Raw genomic sequence first — 12,679 nt, 5'->3', positions numbered from 1 at the left:
AATAACGAAGAGTTCACTACGGTTAGTAGAGTAAAATCTTGACCTTTGAAAAAAAAAATACTGAATTTTCCAAATACCACTAAAAATTAGTTAATTTTTTGTTTTTTTTTTGGGTACTAAGGTGACTTCTTTTATTTAAAGTTAAGGAATCTAAGTGTTTTTCTTTAACTTTTGGTTTATTAATACGAACTATGAAATTCCCAACCTCGATTATGAAAAAAAAGTTTTCAAAAAATCACTTCCAATTCTTGGCACACAAAGAACATTATTTTAATTTAAGTATGATGTAAGAATATCTAGGTTATGAATTATTGCAAAAGTTAAGGTTGGATAGTACAAATTTTTTGGTTTAAAGAGTACAGAACGAGATACAAAAATTCTTTGTTGCTAAGCAAAAGCCCGTCTGCTAACTTGATAGTCGATGGTTGATAGTCAAAAACGATGAATTATGGAGCAAAAACGTCGTTTTTGACTGTCGTTTATTGACTATCAAGTTAGCCGACTCCATCCCTGTTGTTCAATACCAGTAAAAACATCAAAAGATCTTTTATTTTTACTTTAGTTAGAAAAAAAATCATTTCCATAAGATTTCAATTTGAAAAATTTGCGTAAAAAAGTTCTATGTAACTTAAATCAATGTATTTTTTCGTTTGAAAAAATCAGTAAAAAGGTTCTATGTTGCAATTTGAATAACATAGAACCTTATTATATTAATACATGTATGTGAAATCATGAAAGTTGTATGTCTTTTTTACCTGTGCCGTCGCCATAAATTTTTTTTAAATTTTTTTTTAAATTTTATCTAAAAGCCGTTGAAATTACGAAAATTTTGGTGTATAAAACTCATTTTTTTTATTTTGTATGAAATACACCCTTATAATTCTCAGCCAGCGATATGTTATGTAGGTATGGTATATTGTATATCATTAACATTGAAAATAAAACAAATGAAATGAAAAAATAAACCATGATATTATTTACGCATTTATAGAAAATGGAGATCTTTGGAGCTCCGCTGAAGCCAAAACTGCGAACTCAAAATTTTTAAGCTACACTAGTCTAATCCAATTTGTTAACTTTTTTGTCCAAACTTCAAAATTTGTTCAGACCAAAAATCGTCTAAAACGGTCAAATTTTTAAATAGCTTGATATATTTTTAATCGATTGTCCACCTTGAGTTCTAGATACATACCAAAAATCATCGTCAATCGGGAATATTAAAAAAAAAATAATAATTTTATACTGAAAAATTCCAATTCCCCAAAAATTGTTTTAAAAATTGTTCACCCTACGTTGTTTAGAAAATATTCAAAATACAACGTCAATCATCAAATTCAATTTTTTAAATTTTAAAATTTTTTATGATTTAAGGTGTTTTTTTTGCTTATGAAAGAGAAAATAAATTATCCAACTCTGTATTAGCCCCATAGTCGAAATTAAGACCTTACAAACGTTTAATTTTCAGTTAGTAAATGGTCAAAAAAAAATCAGATGGTTATACTATTCAGTCAGTGTTTATATTTGAGAAAAGTCACTGTGGTGTATGAGCAATTTTTTTATGAAACAATCTTAATACAAATATTTGTAATGTGATTTAGTTATATTTGCATTTTAATATTAGTTGAAATAAAATTAATAAATTAAATAAAATAAACAAAAAAAAAATTGCGCTAAGATTTCATACATACAAAAAAGTTACGCATACACCACAGTGACTTTCTTAATTTTATCTATTTCATTCTAAAAAAAAAACGAAAGCAGTTGATCAGTTGGGAGAAATTAAGAAATTAAAGATTCTATGGCAAGTGCAAGTACTTTTAATAACGGTTAAATTTTTTTTCAAAATTCAAAAATAGAGTTTTATTTGGCATTATTACATACAAATAAGATCGTTTTTCATTTTAGTTGCCATAGAACCGTTTTATATTTCTGAATCTCTCCCAAACGACTAAGCAGATTTCAATGAACATTTGGTAGGTAGATTAAAGCACACAAAACCCGAAATATCAAAATGTTCAGAAAACATATTGTTGGATCTATTAAAAGTATGTATAATTTTTTTTTAATCAATTTTTTGAAAACAAGTTTAAGATTTTTTTCGATTTTTTTTTTTTTTTTATGTTAGGAACTTATATATACTATACACCCTACAGTGCGATTCAGGAGGAATGTTTCGAAAAGAGAGAGCATGTAGTTTGGGTTTAGTTAAAAAAAAAATCGTATGGAAGAGGCACTCTACCCCCCCCCCCCCCCCCCCCCATTTAGCGAGGATTTGTGATTGTCTAAAAAAAAATGACATACCTTGCTATTTGATAAAAAAATTTTAAATCAAAGGTAGGTGTACTGCAGTTACTTGTTGTTCCTTTTTTTTTAAGTCAAAAACCTAGTCCTTTATGTAGTTTTTAAATAAAGATGTTTTTCGAAGCAATACAAAAATTAGAGCATTCAATTTCGAAAACTAAGTTAGTACTCAATCACATAAAGTTTTTAAAAAATGTATACAGTTCGTATTTTTTTTTCAATTTTTTTATCAAAACTTTGATTTTGAAAAATAGTTTTTCAAAAACTGTTTTATAAAACAGTTTATTTAAAAACGAACAAAATATAATAGGTTTTTGGCTTAGTAAAAAGGTATATTGAAGAAGTTACCATTATTTTTTAACAACATTTGTTTTTTACTTGCGATATAGGTACTATAGAGCAAGTTTAGGATTCGTAAAAAAAATCGAACTCGAGATAACAATTTTACATGACATTACGATGATGGAGAATGCCAAAAAAGTGGGTCCGGCAATTCTGTCTGTCTGTCTGTGTGTCTGTCTCTATCTGGAGCTGCAGCCTAAACGAGTGAAGTGATTTTCTTCAAACTTGGTAGTTAGCAGTTTTTGGTGATTCCCTAGAGGGGAAATTGAAATTTTTTTTTATGACCAAAACTAACGGTACCTGCCATATAACGGAAATAGAAAAGTTAATTTTTTTCAAAAACGGCTCTAACGATTTTGATTAAAATTTTTGTGTGTAGTACTACACATAAGAGCCAACTTTTCAAATAAAAAAAATATTTTTTGTACCGTTATTAACGGTACCTGTCATATAACGGTTTTTTTAGTTTCTGAATATCTCGTACAACATTAACCCGATTTAAATAAAAAATTTTATACAAAAGTGTGTAAGTAAAGATAATAATAAAATTTTAGAAAATCTTCAAAAACCGCATTTTTGGTTTTTTAAAAAATATTTCAAAATTTTTTTTTGAAAAATCAATTTTTTGAAAACGGATCAATGAAAAATTTTGAAATTCAGATTTAATGTGTAAATTAATTATTTCTTCAAAATGGCATACCAACTTTTTTTTAAAAAAATGTTAAAAAAATTTAATATATAAAAAATTATTTTTTTAAAAAACGGCTCCTACAATTTTCGAAAATTTTTTTCTAAAAATATTTTTTTATACAAGAAATAAAATGGCTTATTTTTTTTTTTTTTAAGATAATTTAAAACGGAGTTTAATTAATTATAAAAACAAATTTAATTTTTTTATACTACTTATGAAATTTTAAATTTCTTGAATAAAAAGCTTTAACATTATTGTTACTTTAAGCATAAGAGCAAGTACGTGCGACCCCAGTCGTGCAATTTATTTTTTTTTTTTTTCAAATTAAGTCAATTTTTTTAAAAATTGGGAAATATAGACAACCCTTGGCCATACGTTTTCTTGTCTCAACCCATATATTAAAAAATGTAACAAAAATTGGCAGAGAGGATGAATCTAACTAACAACATCCGAATTACCTAAATAAAATTGGAGAAAATTTTGGTATAATGCTGGTTTCGACGGTTAAATCCGTCATTCAATAGGATCCCGGATCACTGTGATAAAATTACGTCAAAAAAAAAAAATCACGGGTTATCAGTTATGTAAATAAATGGTTTTCACATCGATTAAATAATATGTTTGCCACTTGAGTGAAGGATAGTTTCGATAAATCCTTAATGATTTGGTTGCGCCTGTATGTTCAGGCTATAGAAAATCATGGGATTTCCCTTGAAAAACCATGCTTAGTTAAAATCACAGTCACAGTTATGCCTGTGATTGAAAAATCACAACCTAGCCCAGCTCTACTTTATGGATTCTTTTATTTTTGTTTAAATAAATCTCTCATATCAAATTTAATTTTATCTGAGTATCATCAGTTTCAGTTTTTTTTTTCCGCTAAAATTTTACTCATAGTATGCATTCTTATGTCTAAAATTGAAGCTAATTGGACATAATTACCTACTTTTAATAATGAAGTTTAAAAAATAAGTCTTTAAAATTAAAAAATAAAATAAAAATAATATTTTTATTAGTTTTATTATTTTTTCTTCGTTATTATAAAAGTAAAAACAATTATTTGTAATAAATATACTTACATTTGACTCGAAGTGGTAAATGATTGCTGACCGTTTCACCTTCATCATTAATCGCACTGCAAGCATAGTTTCCGGCGTAATGTTTGGTAATTTTCTGCAGGACAAGACTTTGATTTGAACGAATGACTCGAGCTGATGTGTTGTGCTCCAAATGGATACCCTAAAATGTATGAAAAAGAACAGTTTTAAAAATTAGCTTATTAAACTTTTTTTTTAATTTCCTCCAAAAAGGACAAAATCTTTTTTACAAAAAAACACAATTTGTTCCTATTAATTACACATCTTTTGTAAGATTCTTTTTTTTTTTCCATTAATTTTTTTCTAACATTCTTAATAATTAAAGAGATAAAAATCCTGAATGTGACAATGTTCATTCTAAAAGAATCACATAACACACAATCCCATAGCATCTAATTATAAAAGTTATACAAATGGGAATATGTGCTTTGAAGCTCCTTTCATTCCATACCTAGGTTCACTTAGTTTTGGTGACACAAGCCAGGGTATGTAAGTAGAAAACCCTTACCCTACCAACACATTTTATATGAGCTATAATAGGGACATGTGAATAAAAGTATGTTTTTTTTTTTTTTTGTTATGTCACAGTCACAGGACGAGAAAAGCAGCATAATAAAATAAAAACGAAGCCAAAGCCAACAACCAACAACCAAAGCCAACAACCCTTCGTGTATAATGTAAGTTTGTTGTAAGTGAGAGAGAGTGTTGTATAGTTATAGAGTAGATAGAGGTAACCTACTAAGTCGTCATTCTCGTCGTCGTCGTTGGCATTGTCGGTAGTCGGTCGTCGTTGTCGGAAGGATATACTAAAAGGAGAAAAATGTTGTCCCATAAAAATGTACATTTTATTCTTTGGGTATTTTTATGATTAACACTCGGCAATGCGGATGTGCTTTGAATGAATGTAACATGAGCATAGCATGTTAACGCAACGGGAAACGGTTTTGCTATGTGGTTACGGGTTATTTACATAAAGTAAGGCTATACACCTTTCTATATAGGTACCGCTATTCCTACCTCTATACTATACACCTAAACAGACTCCTTGTTCTCGCACTTCGTCATTCGTCCTTTGCAGGTTATGGTAATTTGAAGGAAGTTTATTAAGGAAACTCCTACTTACTCATTTCTGTGGAAAACAGTTTTGATTTTGTTTTTCTTTTTTTTTTTTTTTTGGTTTTGGTTCTTTAACAGAAATGAAGAAAAATTTGTGCTGTAAATTTTTATTAAAGGTGATAACGACGCAAAACAAATAGACATTAAAAAGTAAATTTGCTATGAAACTGCTTTCAAGCGAAATAATGGGATAATGGATGCTTTGAATGAGCTGCCTTGATAAGAGTAATAGGATAGATGTATCATGAATTCTGAAACCATTTCTCCTTGGGATTTTTTAACTTAAATTTCTTTTAAATACCTACTTCAATAAACATCGTTTCTTTATCCAATTTCAATTGAAGATTTTTCATCTTAACGTTAATTCAATATTGGGTCTAGAGATAAGATTAGTCATTTAGAGTGTCAATTAGAGTGTTGACATTAAAGTTTTAAAAAGTAGGTATTCAATCGAAATACCTGTGACCTTTAATTAGTTACTCGACTTAAATTTGCTTATAATTGAAAGCTTTCCTTCCAGTAATTTTATTAAAATTTTATTTTAATTTAAAACATGGAAAAAGAAATAGGAAAAGTTTCAAGCTTTTAAGGTCTCAAGGTCATAATTCGAAGGTCTTGAAATTGAAATACATGCTAACATTTTTTTTAAAGTGTTGGTACTTCATTCACTCTTTCCCTTTTTTTGTTGGAAATTAAATGTTTTTCCTCTTTGATTGAAGCCAATTTAGGGTCTTAAATTTGTTTTGTTAATTTACTTGTTGAGTTTTGAGTCACAAAATATGAATTCATGAAAAAATTAATGAAATAATCTATAATTTCTTTTCAACCGTGGGGTCTCAAAAGTTAAATTATCTTTGATTTCCCAAAAATTCCTTTCATATTTTTTCTTAAATCTAACATTTATGGAAAATTTTTTTCTCGAAGAGCCTTTTTTTAAAACATTTACCTAATATTTTGTTATTTGGGGTCTCAATAATTATTATAATAATTCATTTTCCAGAGTGATAATCGTGATTATAATCATTTATTTCAGCTTCCTTAAATTTTAACAAACCATAACAGTTAAGTAAGTTAAATTTTAAGCCCCCGCCTTCTTCTAATTACAATTCTATTTAGTTAGGGTCTGAAAATGTTTAATGTTGTTCTTGAGTGTCTTAAAGTCCTAGCTCAAATGAACAGGCTCCTTGTAATTAAAACTATCAAGGATATAAAGTGTTTAAGAAAAGTTGATTCTTTGTATGAAAATTAATCCACACTTGAATTCAAGTCAGGGTCTCAAAATGCATAATTTTTTTTTTTTTTGGATCTTGGTAAATATTTCCTTTAATCCGCTAATAATCATTCGATATTAATAATAATGTCTTCTTTTGTATGAAAATTTAAACCTAATGTAAATTCACTTAGGGTCCAAAATGCTTAAGACATTTTCTTTGGGTCTGGGAGTTTGTGATAAATATTTTTTTTAAAAACTGTTTCTTATTTTTTCAATCATTTAAAATCAATTTTTTTCATCTTAGATTAAATTTCCCGATTTGAGGTCCTAAAAATTCATGGTCTTCATTAACACATGAAATTAAAATTATTCATTTTCATTCATTTTCTAATTGTTGAATCAATTGCTATAATAACAAAGGGTCTTCGAATGTATAAATTTTTTTCTTGGATCTTTTAAAATTCTTGTAGTTTCATTCAAAGATTTAAGCTCTGACTTGTTGAGAAAGGTTGTTTTTCGGTATGATAATTAATTTTTTTTTTTGGGTCTTGATTTATGTTTCCTTAAATTTGTTACTTCTTTTTTCTATATGAAAATGTATGTCTTCTTTTGTATTAAAATTGAAACCCAATGCAAATTAACACATAGTCCAAAATGCTTAAGACATTTTCTTTTGTTCTGGGAGTTGTCGTTTCCGATAAAAATTCACTCATTATCATCATTGACTCAGGAAATTAAAATTATTTTTATTTAAAAATCAAGGTCATTTTTGTTTAACCAATTTATACATTTAGGGTCTTTTTCGGTCTACAAACTTCAGGTAAATTGTTTCCTATTCTTAAAAAATAAAAAAAAAAAAAAAAAAAACAGCCTACAATAGGCTCCATAATATAATAATCTTTAATATTTGGGTCTTCCAGGTTCTTGAAATTTCAAACCCCTCTTCTTGTATGTAGGTTTTAAATTGATGGAAAATACCAAAAAACCGTTTTGATAACATTGGACTAGGTCCTTGTGTTCAGCCTTCAATCCTTAAATGTCCTTCGAATATTGCTATTTTCTGGAAACAAAACTTCCTAACCCTGCTCCCTCTCTTCATACCATAAAACAATCAGTACTTATTTGTAAATGAATAGTTGTTGTTGTTGTTGTTTTAGTACAAAAACTTAATCGCTTGTAATAATATTCATGGCCAACAACGATACACGTCATATAAATTAACATAAATAACATTACTTACATTATGCAGCCACAGCAATTTCCGCCATTGCGGATTCGATTGAACGTGACACTCAAAATACACATCGTCTCCCTCTTTAATATCATCTGGCGATAGTGTGGAACCCAACCTAAGCGTTACAAGCGGTGGATCTGCAAAAGAAATAAAAACAAAGAAGAAAAAAAAAACACAGTCATCTCTCTATCTTTCTCTCGATTAAGTCATAAATTTTGTCGAAATGAAAAAAAAAAAATTTTGCTGCAAGGACACACGAGAGAAACAGAAACTTTCCAAAAAAGAGAAAATCCATTACACCAACATCATATCACATACAGCAAAAGCGAACGACGACGGCGGCCGTAAATAAAATCTCATTAAAATTCTAAATGCTATTCGCCATATATATAACTTCCGGTGTCGGGTTTGGCAGACTTGCCGCAGAGGCTTTATGGATAGATACCTAGATAGATATTCACGAGATAGCCACAAGTCAAAGCATATAAAGAGGATATAGGTATAATGGACATCAGGAGATATCAACATCAGCATTAGCGGCAACGTTTAGAGCATGACCTAAAACTATTCAGCTGGACTTTCAGAATAGCTAGCGACATCGAATGTGTGTGTGTGTTCAAAAAGCAGCAGCAGCAACTAAGGCTGCCAATGATTTTGTCATTAGAAACCCATCCGCCCCCCGAAATTCAAACCCCAAGGACAGACAGAATATGCACAAGCAGCATCAAGCATCAGCAGCGAGAAGCGAGAGGACCTTTATGGTCAAGTTATCCGCTGGCAAATTGGCATGGGAAAATATTGTTTGGACCATCAGAAACCTCAGAAAAGCCCCAAGTTTAACTACTACGAATCAAGTATATGGACCTAAATTATAGCCTCGAACGTAATACCTTCAGCTTTAACCATATAGATTGTGTGCTACGTTTTGGGTTATTTGATTCGATTTTGGAAGTCGATGGTTTAGTTCTATACGTACATTATGATGAGGATGATGATGGTTTGGTTTGGTGAATGGTGATGGTATAGTGACTGGTGATATGCTGTCTCTCTCTCTGAAAGTCAGACGACTTTCGGAGGCAGCGATTATCCCATGGCCAGCCAGTTGATATCTCACAGAACCACATCCACGGTCGATGGTATATGGTGGAAATATATCAGCGACCGAGTGGAGAGCTCCATTTAACACAAATATTTGATTCTTAGGTGAATATTGCCAAAAGAGTAGTTATTGGACAGAATAAACAAATCAGAAGTGGGATATTTTTGTAATTTTTATATTGCATTAACTGATTTAATATAGTCTGATACATATCTACTGTAGAACTTATTCGTTTATTATTGCATGAATGGTAGTAGTAGTTATGACTCATAAACTATTTTCTATCTGACTCTTTCGTACTTACAAAATAGATACATGGTAAATTAATGTTGTGGAATGCATTCGATCCAAATTTAAAAATTGGAACTACCTACTCAAGTAGCACAAAAGTCTAAAATACACCAAAATATTTGGTGTATTTTTTGCACTTTCGTGATATACATTTTCAATGTAAAAAATACACCATTTTCTCGTATATAATAAACTCCGGTGGTTAAAAAAATATACCGATTTTTGTGTATAAATGGCGCTAGTGGTATATTAAATGATCTGGTTTTTGGTGAAAACTATCCCTTTGAAATTGAAAAATACACAATAAATCTTTGGATAAAATACACCATTTAAATTATTCTGATTTAAAATTTGAACCAAAGTTTATTTTTTACCTCAAACAGTTTGATTCACACCATTTCTTATGAAATAAATGAAAATGAACTTTTGTTCACTTTCATAATATTGCCATAAATATGAATTTGTTTGCCTAATTTAAAAAAGAAACACATTCTGTCTACTAATTTTAGATACTTCCCCCTCTAAAATTCAAGCGCCTCAAAAATGTCAGTGAATTAATGATTTTTTTGTTCGATTTTAAAAATCAATTTTTTTCAAAAATTATAATTTTGTTTTTGTTTTTACATTTTTTTAGAAGAGTTCTTTTATAATATAATACATATACCTAATCCAAAAAACCAAGAATGCGGGATAATTAGGTCAATAAATATACTATTATAGTAAAAAAATTATTTGCTGTCTCCTTTTTTTAAATGGCGGCCATTGAAAAATATGGCGTCTCCCACTTATTCATTCTGGTGAATTTTATGTCCACAGGGTGTGCTTCCTACACCAAAGAGAGTGTACAAAATATACCGTTTTGGTTGATTTCAGAATCGGATAATTTTATGCACCATTAAGGGTATATTATAAAAACAACTGAATATCGGTGTATTTTTTGCACAGAATCTTAAAAAAATGTTGAAATTTTGTACAGAAAAGACAGTGGTATAATTTGTACACCACTAATTTTGAGAAATACACCATATTTTTTCAATTTCCTCAATTTTACACCAAAATTAAGGAAATACACCAATTTATACACCAGTGTGCTACTTGAGTAAGTACAATTTTTTTTTTATTTTACTATAACAAAAATTTGAAAATTTGTATTATTTCGCTTTATTTCGTATTCACTAGGATTAAATTGAAAAAACTTCCATATCCGCAAAAGAAATTGTAAAAAACACGTTCCACAAAAGTTCCACTTTTGATATTTTACAATGAAATAAAACATTAATTAAAAATAACGACAAATTTCTATAGAAACATAAAATTTACCCAAAGGAATTTTTTTTACAATAAAAAAAAAACATAATAAACTTCTGTTCAAACTACCAAAAACTTAGTCACTTAAAAACATGTTCCACAACTATCTCATTTCAAATGGTTTTTTTTAATTAGATATATTTAATTTTGGTTTTTGAAGCATTTACAATTTAGATTTAAAAAATTAATGTTATTAGGTGTTAAGTATTAAGTACTTTTATCATACACAAATATTTTTTAAGTATGTAAATCTTAAATACTTTAAATCGAATTTGGAAGCTTATTTGTTATTGATGACAAAGTGACAAAGTCTATCTTAAGACTAATTTTAGCAGAAATTTCAATAACTCAAAAAAAGCAAGCTACAAATCTCGCAAGAAACTTACATTTAACTAGCTTCAATTTTTATGACTCAATTTTTTTTTTTGACCGACAGAATATCAAAACCCACCTTTTTTTTGCATTTTGTATTATCTTGTCTGATTGATATTTTTCGATTTTTTTTTTACGAATCCTTAACTTTCAATATATCACCCATGCATATCACAAGTAATAAAAAAAGTACGTATACACCATAGTGATTTTACTATCTACTATTTTCGCATGTGAGTAATAATGTAAAGTTACTGTAATTTTTGAAAAGGTGTTTAAAAAATATTTATAAAATGAAAAAAAAAAAAACTTGTAGTGGGGGAGGGGTTAACACTGGGTGAAAAAGGGTTGCCAACATTTGAGTCGTTATTATTATTTGAAAGTGGTTTAACTCCATGTAATAAAAAGCCATTAAGTTGACTTTTAAATTGCAATACGTAACCCTTTTCCAAATAAAAAATTTCAGTCATGGGTTAGTTACTCCTTTTTTTTTATTTGTACATACAAGTCATTTAAATTGTTGTTTTTGATTGAAAAAATTGATATTTATTGAAAAGAAAGTGGTATACAATGTATACCACTTTCTTTTCAAAAAATATCAATTTTTTCAATACATGTGACTGCATACCACTTCCAAATATAACTACTCATTTATACAAAAAAAGTTATTTAATACACAATGTGTTAAGATTAAGATAGAAATCTTAGCGCAGTTATGACAGAAGCCCCTTTTAATTTATTGAAGATAATAAATAGGTAGAAGTATTGGTGAAGAAATAAATGCATTCCACAAAGTGAAATGAAAAAATAGAAGAAATTCAAATAAATGTGAAAAGTGGTTTCATATTTAAATGCTTAATGCACGATATAATGGAAGAATATATAAATTTCACATTCATTGTGATGAAATTTTCACAAAAAAAATCATTTAAATTAGCGACTGGAACTCATTTTGAAGTCTATAATTCTAATTATAAAAACAATAGTTGAACAATAGTTTTGTTTTTTACAACGAAGATGAAAAAATTGTGGAATTCATTTTCATCTTTTTATTTTAGTAAATTCAAATGAATTCCATAACTATTTGTATATAAATTGCTCCAGTTTAACCTGTAAAATTAGATCAAAGGATTGTGGAATGCAAGAACTAAGAACCTTTCGTGAAATGAAAGGATGTACCTACGTTCCACAGCGAGACAAATTTATAAAAAATTTAAATTAAAATCAAATGGAAAAATGTGTAATGTGGCCAGTTGTGTTGTTTGTTCAAAACAATTAATGATGACATGTGGAACGAAAATTATTGCTCTTATTATTAATGATTTTCTCTGTCTCTCTTTTGGAAGTCAGTTGTAATTAAAAATCTATTTGGAAGTAATCTACTCATGTGAATTGAAAGTAAGATACGTTCCACACCAGACTTAGTGTTAGTACCATAATGTGAATGAAGTTTCCTAATAATTATCTATTGTAATTTCACATGTGAACAAAGACAAAAAAAAAACGGATTAAATGTGGATCGTAAAAACATTAAAGTAATGAATATTTCATTTTGCATTTGAACCAAGGCCTATCCCTTAAATTACTGGTGAAATTCTTGTTCTTTTTTGGAATC

The 12,679-nt window shown here is 28.6% G+C and overlaps 1 protein-coding gene across 2 annotated transcripts in view; it reads right to left on the bottom strand.

The window, feature by feature from the left end:
* The window catches only part of LOC129913608 (hemicentin-1), a 151,167-nt gene that overhangs the window by 19,408 nt on the left and 119,080 nt on the right, over nt 1–12,679 (bottom strand). For both annotated transcript variants that reach the window (XM_055992369.1, XM_055992370.1), the window contains exons 9-10: nt 8,001–8,131; nt 4,414–4,573 (exon numbers count right to left, since the gene is read on the bottom strand). In XM_055992369.1, the coding sequence (XP_055848344.1) occupies nt 4,414–4,573; nt 8,001–8,131 (291 nt within the window). The remainder of the gene's footprint in view (nt 1–4,413; nt 4,574–8,000; nt 8,132–12,679) is intronic.

This window comes from Episyrphus balteatus, chromosome 3 (assembly GCF_945859705.1).
Source record: "Episyrphus balteatus chromosome 3, idEpiBalt1.1, whole genome shotgun sequence".
Lineage (NCBI taxonomy): Eukaryota > Metazoa > Arthropoda > Insecta > Diptera > Syrphidae > Episyrphus > Episyrphus balteatus.
Note: the sequence above shows the minus strand (reverse complement) of the source record. Positions and strands in the feature narration are given on the sequence as shown.